The 12961-nt window shown below is 48.4% G+C and overlaps 1 protein-coding gene across 2 annotated transcripts in view; it reads left to right on the top strand.

The window, feature by feature from the left end:
* Positions 1–12961, top strand: part of CFAP45 (cilia and flagella associated protein 45) — a 30889-nt gene that overhangs the window by 1812 nt on the left and 16116 nt on the right. The window contains exons 1-3 of one of the 2 annotated variants that reach the window (XM_010955623.3): positions 4193–4311; positions 9466–9591; positions 11788–11924. In XM_010955623.3, coding sequence (XP_010953925.2) covers positions 4309–4311; positions 9466–9591; positions 11788–11924 — 266 coding nt within the window. In that variant the 5' untranslated portion in view covers positions 4193–4308. Of the gene's footprint in view, positions 1–4192; positions 4312–9465; positions 9592–11787; positions 11925–12961 lie in introns of those variants that run through there. The other variant, XM_074349665.1, reaches the window with a different exon arrangement.

Here is a 12961-nt window from a genome sequence, read left to right as displayed (position 1 = left end):
TGTTAATTGGATCATTACATAATCTAAGTCCTTGTTTATTCAGTTCAAAATTTATTTAGTCCTCTTATTGAATTACATTTTTTGGTAATCTGAAATTTTTCGTTTCAATTTGCTTCTCAATTTCCAAATAATTTCTACTAATTTCATGGTTCATTTTTATTACTTTTGTTTCATGAACCCATTCATTTCTTTTATGGAGATATAATTGACATATAACATGATATTAGTTTCAGGTGTACAACTCAATGATTCAACATTTGGGTATATTATGAAGTGATCACCACTAGAAGTCTAGTTAACATTCATCACACACATAGTGACAATTTTTTTTTCTTATAATGAGAACTTTTAAGACCTAATCTCTTAGCAACCTTCAAATATGCAATACAGTACTATTAACAACAGTCACTGTGCTATACATTACATCCCCAGGACTTATTTATTTTATAACTGGAAGTTTGCACTTTTGACCCTCTTCCTTGCCTCTGGCACTCGCCAGCCTAGACTTTCTATCTATGAGTTCTCTAGGTTCCATGTGTAAGCGTGATCATGTGGTATTTATCTTACTTTTGTCACTGAGCATAAAGCCCTCAAGGTCCATCCATGTTGCTGCAAACAGCAAGATTTCATTCTTTTTTATGACTGAATAACATTCCATTGTATATATACACACCACATTTTGTTTATCCATTGATGGACACTTAGGTTGCTTCAATGACTGTCTATTGTAAATAATGCTGCAGTGAACGTGGGGCACATGTATCTTTTTGAATTTTTTTGAGTTAGTGTTTTTGTTTCCTTTGGATAAACACCCAGAAGTGGACTTACTGGATCATATAGCAGTTCTATTTTTAATGTTTTGAGGAATCTCCATACTGTTTTTCATAGTAGCTGCACCAATTTATATTCCCACCAGCAGTGCACAAGGGTTCCCTTTTCTCCACATCGTCCTCAACACTTGTTAGCGCTTGTCTTTTGGATAACAGCCATTCTAAGAGGTGTGAGGTGATACCTCATTGTGGTTTTGACTTGTGTTTTCCTGATGATTAATGATGTTGAGCACTTTTTCATGTACTTGCTGGCCATAGGTGTGTCTTCTCTGTAAAAATGTCTATCGAAATCCTCTGCCCATTTTTCAATTTTTTTTTCTGTTAAGGTGCATGAGTTCTTTATACACTTTGAATCTTAACCCTTATCAGATATATAATTTGCAAATATTTTCTCCCATTTGCATTTTCCTGTTGTCAATAGTTTCTTTTGCTATGCAGAATAAATCCATTGATTTTAAAGTAAATTTTCTGTCCCTTAATACGTATACATAAAGTTGACAAAAGAAAAAACTATGCTCTTGATATAATCCCAATCTATGAATCTCACTTGTATTATTTAAATCTTTAAAAAATAGTTCCCAAAATGCAGTTTAGAAAGGCATATGCAAGTTGTATCAACTTTTTGAAAATATATTATAGACTGTCAAAATATCACTGCTATGTAGCAAGGTGTGGTAGGCAGAACAGTGCACCTTCCCTCCTCCAAATATCCACCTCTGAATTCTCAGAACTGTGAATATTTTCTTACAAGGCAAAAGGGACTTTGCAGATATGGTTAAATTAAGGACCTTGAGATGGGGCGATTATCTTGGATTATCCAGATGGGCCCAACCTAATCACGAGTCCTTAGAATCAGGGAACCTTTCCCAGTAGAGGGAGATGTGACTGGTGTGGAGTGAGCAGAGAGATGCAATGTTACTGGCTTTAAAGATGGAGGAAAGGGGTCATGGGCCAAGGAACATAAGTGGCCTTTACAAACTAGATAAAGGATTCAGCCTAGAGCCCTCATAAGGAATGCCACCCTGCTGACACTTTGATTTTAGCCCAGTGAGACTCTCCTTGAACTTCAGAATTGTAAGATAATACCTTTGTGTTGTTTTAAGCTACTACGTTTGTGGTAATTTGCTGCAGCAGTGGTGGAAAAATAATACACAACTATTGAATAATTTTAAATGGAAAGACTATCTCATTCTACTTAGAAACATCCAACTAGGGATGTGTGTTTAAAATTATCTATGAGAAGAAGGCAAAAAGAAAACAGATTACGGTCAGAAAAACAGAAGTAGTCAATGAGTTTAGGTCCTCCAGAGGCAGCTTTTTCTCTGATGAGATGGAGGCTGTGTTGATAATTATATATGTTGCATTACTGGGTCTCTTCCTGGCCAGAGACAACTTCAGTTTTGCCCAGGTATTGGTAAGAACAGAAACCTCAATTAACAGTTTTACACCATGGAAGGTTAGAATTTTTTCACAGAGGAACTTCTGGCTTTGTTCATTTCAAACCTTGTTTTTCCTTCACTGCAAATACTCTTGGTGTTGGGCATCGAAGCACACTGTCCCATGGAGAATATGGACAGCACTTTCTGGTCCAGACATCAGGTGAGGTAGCAGGTGGATTGGTGAAAGGAATGTTCCAAGCAGCCATTCCTCCACCAGGACAGCAGGCGGTAACTTAATGATCTGCATCAATGATGGAGAACCATAAAAATCTGTTTCACTAAACCAAAAATCAATGTATCCCGAACTCAGCTTATTTTGCAAAGGGCTCATGCAAATGGAAGGCCTGAAGCTTACGCACTGAGAGCTTTGAAGTAAATTCAAACAAAAGTCTGGGGGGTCCCTTACCCGGCACTCTGTCATCCCCCTCCTTCCTGCTTCAGTCTTACACTTTCCTTCAGAGGGGTTGCCTGGGTTGAGAAAAGATCACTAACTTTTGTGTTTGGACAGTTCTCTCTCCTGGCCTCAGTTTCCTCCATTGAGCTGTGGCTGGGAGGACTGAGTGGGACTCGTAGGGGAAGCATCCAATCCACAGGGGGCTGGTTACTTCACCTTCCTTCCTCTCTGGGCTGTAGGAAGAGGCCAGGAAAGGAAGGGTGCCAGGGACAGAAAAGCCCCCCTCATTCCTAAGCTTTCCCACTTCAGGCCTGCCCCTGGAGGGTAGCTACACTGGCCTCCCCCTCCCTCTGATCCCACCTCCAACACTTTGTGCACCCCCCCCCCAATCCCCGGTCTTTTCAGGATCCCAAAGGAGATAAGGCTGGGAAATCTGGGGAAGGAATGTGAAGCTTGCCGGATTTAAGTCATTTTAAAAACAGCTGGAGGACCTGGTCTTCCTGCCGTCACTGGTCACTGGCCTGGAGCTTGTGAACAGCCCTGAAAGCCCCGGGCTCTGCAGCCAATCCTTCAGCCCAGAGTAGGTCACAGGAGGCAGCCTGGCTTTGAAACACAAAAGTTAGGGTGGAATAAGCTTCCAAAATGTGGGCCGTGAGGATCTGGAGAGAGATTTGGGAGTGGGCGAGTAGCTCACAGAATTGCAGAGTCACCATTTCTTTTCGGCCCAAGAGTTCAGCTTATCAGCACTGGAGGAAAAAATGTACTTGGGTGGGAAGGCTTTGTGAGGCTTGGAGCAGGCTTGGCTGTGGAGGTCAGTTTAGTTTTGTCCTTGCAGGTTGGGAGATATAGGTGCCAAATCAAACTGGGAAAATCATACAACTCCTAGAAAGCCTTCCAGAACAGTACACACAAACTGGGAAGCGTTAAAAGGCAGGCTCCCTAAAGCCAGTTCCTTAGATTTCGATTCACATAGTCTAGTAGGGCCAAGATTTTACTTTTAATAAACTCTCCCAGGTGATTCTGAGCTGGAGGTCTGAGGCCCACATTTTAAGAAACTGCTCCTGAAATTACAAACACATCCTCACTGCTGGAAGTTCTTCTTTCAGTCTAACCAGACTCTGCTGCTGTGAAACTTGTTTGTCTGATCCTGCTTGCTTCTCCGCCGACTAAATTCGCATCGGGGTTTGGCTTGGCACCTCACTGGCACTGGGGCAACAGTAATCACGGCAACCTAGATGGGGTGTAGGGGGAAAACCGTGACCCTGGGCCCGGGTCCTGGAGGGGCTGCCAGCAGTTAGACCCCCTGGGCCCATGCTAGGCCCTTCAGGGTTTGGGTCCTGGCCCAAGAGTTCAGTCAAAGCAAAGTGAAGAGCGGAGCGCGTCAGGGCGGGTCAGTCTTTCAGAGCCACGGTTCCCGCTCGCGGGCCGGGCGGGAATGGTGCGAGGGAGGGGTTCGGGTTCCTGCAGCCACTGCACGCCGCATCTGCCTGCCAGAGCGGGGCGGAGGGGCGGGGCGGAGGGGCGGGGCCTGGGCTGGAGAACGCGGGCTCTTGGTTACTATGGTAACACGTCAACACCCGGCGCCTCGGCTGCGGTGTGGGCGGCGGAGCTAGCGGAACCGCGGAGCTGGCGGTGTGCGGCTGAGATGGTGAGGTCCCGGATGTGGAGGAGAATCTCCGATGGGGGCCTCATGTGTCCTGACTTGTGTTGGGGTTCTGAGTGGGGATCTGAGGGAGGGGCAGAAGTTGGGTCTGGGTCTGGGTCTTGGTCTGTGGGTCAGGAAGGCCCAGGAGCGGGAGGACACCCCTGGAAGTAGCAAGGGAAGTCCTGAGGGGGTGTCCAAAGGGAAGTTAGGGGTGGGGCCAATAGCGACTGACAAATGGAGTGGTGCTGAGCCTAGTATTTGGGGAGAGAGGGCTGTCCCAACCCTCTTCCCCTTCAGTGGGCTGGGGACTGTGGGATGCGATGTGGAAAAATCACTGGTGAGTAGGTGGGATAACAAGTTTATGGTACCTGTTCTGCCTCTGACTAGCTGGGTGACAATGTGAAAGTCACCTAATGTCCCTGAGCTTCACTCTTTTCTGTCACTGGGGCTCTGAGTCACTCAGTAGGTACTCAACAAACATTTGCAAATGAATGAATGAGTGAATGAATGAATGAAGAGGGTACTGGGTTTGAAAGTCCCTGGCGAGGAATTGGGACTGGTCTGGGAGGACTACAATGGTCATGGGGGTCATGGGGGTTGAGAAGGGCCCTAGGCCCTGGAGGAGCTATAAAGGTGATGTGTGAGCTCCAAGGGGGCTGTGTGTTCCCTGAGGAATACGGGAGAGGGGCAGAGGGTAGGTGTTGGAGACTTGGATTATTGGAAATAATCTTAGAATTTCTGGGTGCACATCCAGTGGCAAAGGTGGCTCCTTCGGTGTACTTGTGGACACACTTCACGCTCAGAGGTCACACTGCTTTTCTGGGACTCAGTGGTTCAAATTCAGGGTCCCTAGGTAAGGATTTCAAGAACAGCTTTGTTAATTCTGAAATAAACCATCTCCAACAAAGAGCGGCTCCCAACTTCCGAGGCCTCCCTGTGTGTACTGCAGCGGGAGTCCTCTTTAATACGTGCATTTTATGATGCATACGTATCCCCTGTTCTCCCGGGTCATTTTCAGGCCTGGCAGTGCCTGTCTGTCTGGAGGGCCTGGCGTCACACCTGACCTTTAAGGGCCTACAATAAATATTAGTTCTCTTTTTCTGCTGTTTCAAAAATTTCATATTTCCAAGCCCAAATTAATTAGTGAATTGCACCTAGGCTAGACCTATGGGCTCTGGCTCACCCAGATCAAGGATTCCCTACCCCAGGGCTACTCAAGGTGGGGTTTTGGTCTGTTGACTGAGCCCTTCTGAAGTCCCCTGGACAGGACTGGGCATGTGGGCACCTTTGAGAAGCCAAGCAGGTGAAGTTAGTGATCTCTGCTCTTCTGGCAGTCCGTGTGTATGTGTGTGTGTGTGTGGTAATACTCACTAGCTTTTGAGAGTGTCTGGAGGAGTGGAGAGAGGTGATGGTTGTGCGGACGTTCACAATTAGGCAGACCTCCAGGGCTCAATCTGCCAGAAGCAGCAGGTTAGGGTCAGTACTAACTAGGATGTCATTTTCAAGTGGCACCCCACGGATGGCCAACCTGGTCCTATTTGAGGAAAGAGGTGACCTGAGTGCATCACTCAGGGAAAGACAAGGTGCCTGTGCATGGGCATCCCCACCTTCTTAGTAACCGAAGTCTACAGAAAAGGAGGTAGAATCAGGCCAAGAGTTTGAAGCCCGAATTTGCCAGCCTGTGGTGAACCTAGATGCGAAAGAGGAACTAGATCCCAGGGTGGTGAGGACATCCAGGAAAGGACGTGCCTTCGCCTTTGTTCAGTTGACAGGTGTTAATGTTACGACAGGGAGACTCCACACTGCCCTGTTCCAGCCCAGTTCCAGCCCAGTTCCAGCTCTGTCTTGTTGGATTGCAGCTGAACATGCCAAATCTCAGGACATCTGGTGCTGCAGCTTTTTAAGGGCTGCAGTCTCCAGTGTTCAGAGTCGGCGCACCAGGCCCACTGTTTTGTTTTGTTTTCAAATTAAGAGTTCCGTCTTCCCACCCCCAGGTCACAAAGAGAGTTACCTACTCATTGTAGAACATTATTCAGTATAAGAAAACCTTAAGATGGTGATGCTCACCTGAAATGACTGTTAAACATTTCTGTGAACATTCTTTTAATAGCACATTCTGGGTGCATACCCTTCATATGAACATTTTTAGGGTAGCACTTAGATGTTTCTTATCATCTGCTTTCTTTAAAACTTAATATGTTTGGGAGATTGTCCTATAGCTATAATGACATGAAAATCATCTTCCGATTGACCAGCTCCTGTTTCTGCGTCAGAGTCTCTCCCAGAGCCCCTAGCTGTGGCTGAAATCTTATCATCCTGGGATGAGATGGGATTTGAAGAGAGAGTCAGCTAGGTCACCAAGAGGAAAATATCAAAGCAAGGCTGGTGTCTTTTTCTGTCCCAATCCTCATCTTCCCCAGTCACCGTTGCTTAGCAGTCTGTCCTTCCCTTCAAGAGCTGCCTTCCCCTAAGGAGCAGGCTCCTCTCTTGGCATGGCTCAGCTTCCTGGGGATATTTATTTGGTCATGCAAGAAATGAAACCAGCCCTTCACCTCCTGAAAGAACCTCTTGGCTACTGCCTCTGGCCCAGAGGGATTTAACTTTCCATTTCTGCTTGGTTCTTCATTTTTTCTAGTACTTTTACACAGTGACCTCCCTAATCCTTGTTGCTCTTGGCAAAATTGGTTCTTCTAACCCTGATGTAAGACTTGTGGCTTCAAAGTCAGCATTTCCCCGGTGAAGTCTCTCAGCCGTCCAACCCCAGAGCCCAGTGCTTCCCTCTGCCCTGCCCAGTGGCCACTTTTCTGTGGTCATCTATTTTCCTTCCTCTGTTCTGACTTCGAGGTGTGGGCAGTCGAGTATCTCTTGTGTGACTTCCTCTTGACCTGGGTACCAAGGGTGTAGGAGAGAGGCGACGCAGTCCCAGCCCTGGAGGCAACTACAGTCTGGTGGACACCCGAGCTCAAGGGGAAACCTGCAGGAGCCCTTGACAAGAAACAGGAAAACAAATGCAAAACAACAATAATACTTTCCAGCTGTGCTCCAAAGCCCTTTCACATACATTATTTTCCACAGTGCAGACCGCATACGTGATATGGAAAATGTGGAGTGGTGGCATATTCCGGAAAGGCTTCCATCTCAGTCTGGTCTGCAGCCCCTGAGAGGTCGTCTTGCTTGGTTTCATTCATTCATTCTTCATCAAATGCCTGTGGAGCTCCTACTGTGTTGCCAGGCACTGCCCCTTTTTTCTTAACTGTGTACAGAACTCACACCATCACTCATGATCCAATGCCCTCCATCTTTTCCAGTTATTCCCAATGCTTTACCTCAGTCCCACCTCTGGCAGCTTCTATTCATTTCCTCTTCTATTTTCAGTGGAAAGGGGAGCTGTTGCTCACCATTCACTATATAATAACCATTCAGCACCTGTTATTAGGCGTCCTTGGGGCTGCTATATTTACCTTTTAATAAATCCAAGCTTTCCTGCTCTCCTGAGTTGGGGCTGACTGAGGCTGTAAAGGGAGGCTCCCTCTGCGAGCCTTTTGCTGGCTGTGCCAGGCTGGGAGGAGAAGGGCACCCGCAGTAGTGCTCGCTGTGCAGAACAGAGCCAGCTGAAAAATAATTGCCCAATTTAGTGTGAAAACCTGATACAGGTGGAACAGGTGTTGGGGGCGCCTGTGTGGTCATGGCAGATCAGAGAGAGCTTTCAAAACACACTGTCCAGTGTTTAGTGGCCTGGAAGGCACAGCCCATTTCCTTGTCCACCCTGTCCTCTTGATGGCTGCCGATTCCCAGTCTTGGTAGATCTAATATGTCGAGCCCACTCCCCGGAGGTCGCTAGCTTAGAGAACTGCGGGAGACATGGGATCCTCCAGAGGGAGATTTGAATCGGCTTACAATTCAGCCTGGAGTTGTCTCTCAGGCCTCATAGAAACTGCCTCCTGGAGACGGTCTTCTCTTGGGGCTGAGCTGGGGCTGGACTGACCTTGGGGAATGGAGATTGTATTAGTCAGGTTCTCCGTTATCAGCAACAGAGCCAGGACTCTTAAGTAGAAGAGAATAGAGAGGACTTTGGAGAGCTCATGGACTTCACACCTAGGCTTGGAGAATGAGAACAAAGGGAGGAGCTGCAACCAGAGCCAAGGCCCAAATCACAACCCAAAACTGGTCTGGCAGGGACCTTGATGCACTGTTGTACCCTCGGCGTTGGCAGCTTTATCATGGGGTGCTGCTGCGGGTACCCTTATCAGCATCGCCCCAGACACAGGATGTGGCTACCACTGCTGCCTTTATCGGAAGGGGCTTCCATGTTCTCCTTGCATTGCTAGTTCCCTGTGTATTGTCAGGCTTGGGTGATCTGATGGCTAAGCCTAGGTCCTTTGCCCAGGCTTGGAAGGCAAATATTTGATGTCTTCAGCTTCTACAGTCAGAGGTGATCCATGTCTCCCTCAACTCATTAGATGGGAAACTCGCCAAACCTAGGAAGATACTGGGTGGTTAAAAACTGACTAGTGCACAGGAAAGGGGTCCTGGGAGTGAAAGAGGCACACGGTGGACTCCTAACCGGTTTGTCTGATTGTAGCTGGCGGCAGTGCATCGCGCAGCCGCTGAAATTAATCAGACGCCAACCGCACGCCGGCAGTGGGTGAGGTGCTTTTTCATCGTTGGTGTCCTCTGGTCCCCCCATAACTGAGTGAGATCCTGGAGACGTGAAGGAGGTCAGAGAACAGCATCAGCCGTGAAGGGGGCTTGGCTCTGAGGCTGAGAATGTTGGAGGTGAAGAAGAGCCTGTGCGGCTCTGGGGAGGCAAGCTCACGTGGCCTCACGAGAGACTGTGCTTGTGGGGATTCAGGACTGGGCCGACACTGATGTCATCCTCCTGCCGTCCCTTGTCCTTTCTCCTTTCTCCTTCCTTCCCTGCCGCGCAATGGCTTGGCTTTCTTCAGCTCAGGGACTACAAAAGTCCTCCTTCTCGCTGTGGTAATGTGCCTGGTCCCTACCAGAGAAGGGCTGTGCGAGGTGCCCCCTACATTTCAGGATTTACCCGATGCTTTCCCCCATGCCCACCCAACCTCCCCCCAGCACAGGCTGGAGAAGCGCCCAGGGTCCAGACGGCACTCAGCACTGATGGTCCCCACTTTCTGCCTCTCTCTGCAGCCCCTAAGCACAGCCGGCATCCTGAGCTCCTCTCCTGCCACCTCCAGCAGGTCAAGGAATAGGCCTCGCTATCGGACCAAAGCCCTGAGCTCCCAGGTGGATGAGAGCCTCTTCGGAGTTATCAAGGTAACCCTCACCCAGCCCCTGCAGGGAGCTGCCACCTGGAGGCAGTGACCGTGACTCGTGTTGCTCAGGACAAAGCTAGCTCTGGGCAGGTCACCCCCTCTCCCCGGTAACTCTGACTGAAGACAGAGGGGAGTTCTGAGGCCTGAATGGACGAGCTCTGACACCTAGTGAAGCCCATTGTAAACAGGGCATCTCGCTTCCTCCACCCCTGAAATCCTTATGTCTGTTGTCACGTCGAAGGGAGGCTCAGCTGCAGAGAGATTGGTATCTGCTCAGTGAGCACCCGTGATGGACATATTTGAAGGCTGCTGGACCAAGCCTGCAGATAGAGAGCAACAGAATTCCCCCTCCATCCAAGAATAGCATCAGAGTAAAACAAAATCATCCTCCTTTCCCAGTTGTTCAGCTAAAACAGTTACTTAGCTTCGGGAAATGAGCAGGTCCTTATTTGTAAATGTCACCCAGCCTAAGAGGCTGACGACTCCTTTAGAGGAGAAGAGCTATAATGTTACTTGGACTAATCTTGCTATATGTGAAGTTCAGAAGGTGAGGCAGAAGAGAGGTAAGGAGGGAAAGAGAATGAGACATGGAGAGAAGGGCAGTGAGAGATTAAGATAGAAAAGGGACACTTCTGTATATTATATAGGAAAGTTGTTAAGAGAGTAAATCTTTAGCGTTCTCAGCACAAGAAAAAAAATCTATTTATTTAATTTTGTATCATATAGACGAGACAATGGATGTTCACTAAACTTACTGTGATAATCACTTCACAGTGGATGTAAATCAAATCATTACACTGTACACTTTAAACCTATGCGGTGCTGTATGTCAGCTATGTCTCAATAAAGCTGGAAGAAAAACAAAAGGAAAAAAAAACAGAAAAGGGAAAGAGAAGAAATGATGTCAGTGGTGGTGTGAATGAATACCTCTGGCTGCGGGCAGACCAGGGAGAGGTCACTATCCTCGCTGTGAGTCAAAAAGGACTTCCCAGAGGGTTCCAGATGGACATCTTTCTCTGCTTAGAAGACCCCCACTCTGTCACAGTCTTCCTATTGACAAGGGAAAGAATCAAAGCAGTGCAATTTCACTTACAGACATTTTGTTTGTTTGCTTTGGGTCCTTCTAGTCAAGGAGAGGACAGATTTGGAGATGGCGGAGTTCTCCAGGTTGTAGTCCTGCTGGCTCGCAAAAGGGAGCAGGCAGAGAAATCAATGCCTGTTCCTGGCCCCCGTTCCATGGCCCTATTGCTGTGTGAGAGCCCCGGAAGTCTCTCAATCGGCAGTAGGGGGCAGAAGTGGCCTGTGGGCTGACCGAGTTGTGCCCACTTGGAAGCAAAGATGGGCACCAGGTGGCAGCAGCACTCCGGGGACAGGCATGCAAAGTGAGGTTTTCCAGACAGCAAAGTCCTCCAAAGAGGTCATGCCCCGGCCTCTGCTCAGGATCACAGCTCCTGCGTTACTGACAGAGGAGATTCTCTCTCGTGTTCAAAATTCCCTGAAACAAGTGATTTCATCTTCTTATTATCTGGTCCCTTCACTATCAGATACATTTTTAAAAATCATATATCTAATCTGTATTCTCCTTGGTGAATTCTAACTCACTCACTTCCTCACTGCATTTGATTTGAGAGCAAGTCTCCACCAGGCCATTGAGCTATTTCTAGCCTCCTCAATATGGCTTTTTGGGGGATCAAAGCAAATGAATCATTAGAAAGGGCTGAAAACAACAAATATCATAGATTAGATGAGTCTGTAACAAACTGCATGTTTCAAACCCACAGTGTGAGCCAAGAGAGCTAATTATTTTTTCTTTCATAAGTCATTGGGGAAGGAGAACCCAGAGAACCCAAATTTTCATTCCTGATGGTTTTTAGTTAGGAGTGGATACACGCTAGCAACCCTCCCCACCCCCCACCTCCCATCCCTCTGGGAGTGTCTGCACAAGTTATAGAGAAGCCTTGTTCTCAGAAGAGCTGGTCAGCACAGAACACATCTGGCCGTGTTCAAGGGTAGATCACCATGCTGCTTTCTCAGTGCCCTGGCTACTCTTGGTGGTCCTGCAGTCTGGTCCAGCCCACTTCCCTTGCCACTGGATGGGGTAGAAGCCCCAGGAGAGGGCAAGGCTACACCTGAGGTTAGGACTGACCAGCAGGAAGTGGGATGACCAGCTTCTAAGCTGTTCTTCCTGACCCCACAGCCCCTGACCCAGAGTGACAGCCCCATTGTGCTGCTCCGAGATAAGCACGCCATTCGGAAAACTCTCACTCCCCTGGGCTTGGACCACAAGCCGGAGACCATCCAGCTCATCACCCACGACATGGTCCGGGAGCTCATGTGAGTACCCAGGGCACGGAGCCCTTCTGCTGAGGACCTGTGCAGAGAGCCAGGGAAACCCACCTGGTCTCATTCTGCCAGTGCAGCCCCTGCTTCTTTCTTATTCATTTCCCTCTTTTGTTTCATGGTTCCCCTTTCTTCTCCTTCATGGTGTCTCTTTTTTCTCCCCTCTTGGATCTATTATTGCCATTGCCCTAGATTGCCAGCTTCTTTTGCTTCCCTTTCTTCTGGCTGCTGTGGGACTAATGGGGCTGGTAGAGGGGAGGTGCTTAGTGGGTCCTCCCTGAGCCCCCGTTAGTGCCCTTGGTAAAGGGAAATGTCTGAATGAGTCACTTCCTCTTGGCTGCATCAAGAATCTGAAGCAAAGGGAAATGGACCAGATGCCTATTTAGCCCCATGGCTTCTTCCCAAGCTCTGAGGCTAGAAGAGGAAATTCCCAAGGGCTCTTGGGTTCCTTTGGGATTAGCTCAGCATGGCTTCCTGACTGGAGCTGCCCCCTTGCTTGGGCCCCTCCTGTGGGGTTTAGGCTCAGCTCAGCAACATGAAATGAGCCAACACTGTCACTCAGCGGTTCAACTCTTACGCTAGTGCTTCATTCTCTGGAACTGTTCTTCCCACTCTGGCTCCACCCGCTAAAAACGGGAATTCACAGAAAATGCAGCCTATGTCACAAGCTGGGGAGGGATGGCTGGGACACAGCTCCAGGAGCACCGTCTGGTCAGCTCCGGCATCAAATGGCCAGACAGGGTCAGCATCCTCACAGACATCCCTGGGGCCTGAGAAAGGGCTCCTTTTTGAACTGGCCCCATCCTAAAAACACGTTGGAGGTGAAGTTGCTGGTGATGTGTCAGGGCTGCTGAGAGCAGCAAGAGATGCTGTCTCAGAGTCAGGTCATTCCTGGTCAGTCCCGATCGCAGGCTGTTCTGGGCCACGCCACTCAGTGAACCACACGATCTTGGCCAAGCCCCAAGTCCACTCACTTGTTTGTCCTTCTCCTGGACCCCTCCCCCCGCCACTAGCTTTATTGGATGAATTTC

Source organism: Camelus bactrianus, chromosome 21, assembly GCF_048773025.1.
Source record: "Camelus bactrianus isolate YW-2024 breed Bactrian camel chromosome 21, ASM4877302v1, whole genome shotgun sequence".
Lineage (NCBI taxonomy): Eukaryota > Metazoa > Chordata > Mammalia > Artiodactyla > Camelidae > Camelus > Camelus bactrianus.
This window is presented reverse-complemented; position numbering and strand designations above follow the sequence as displayed.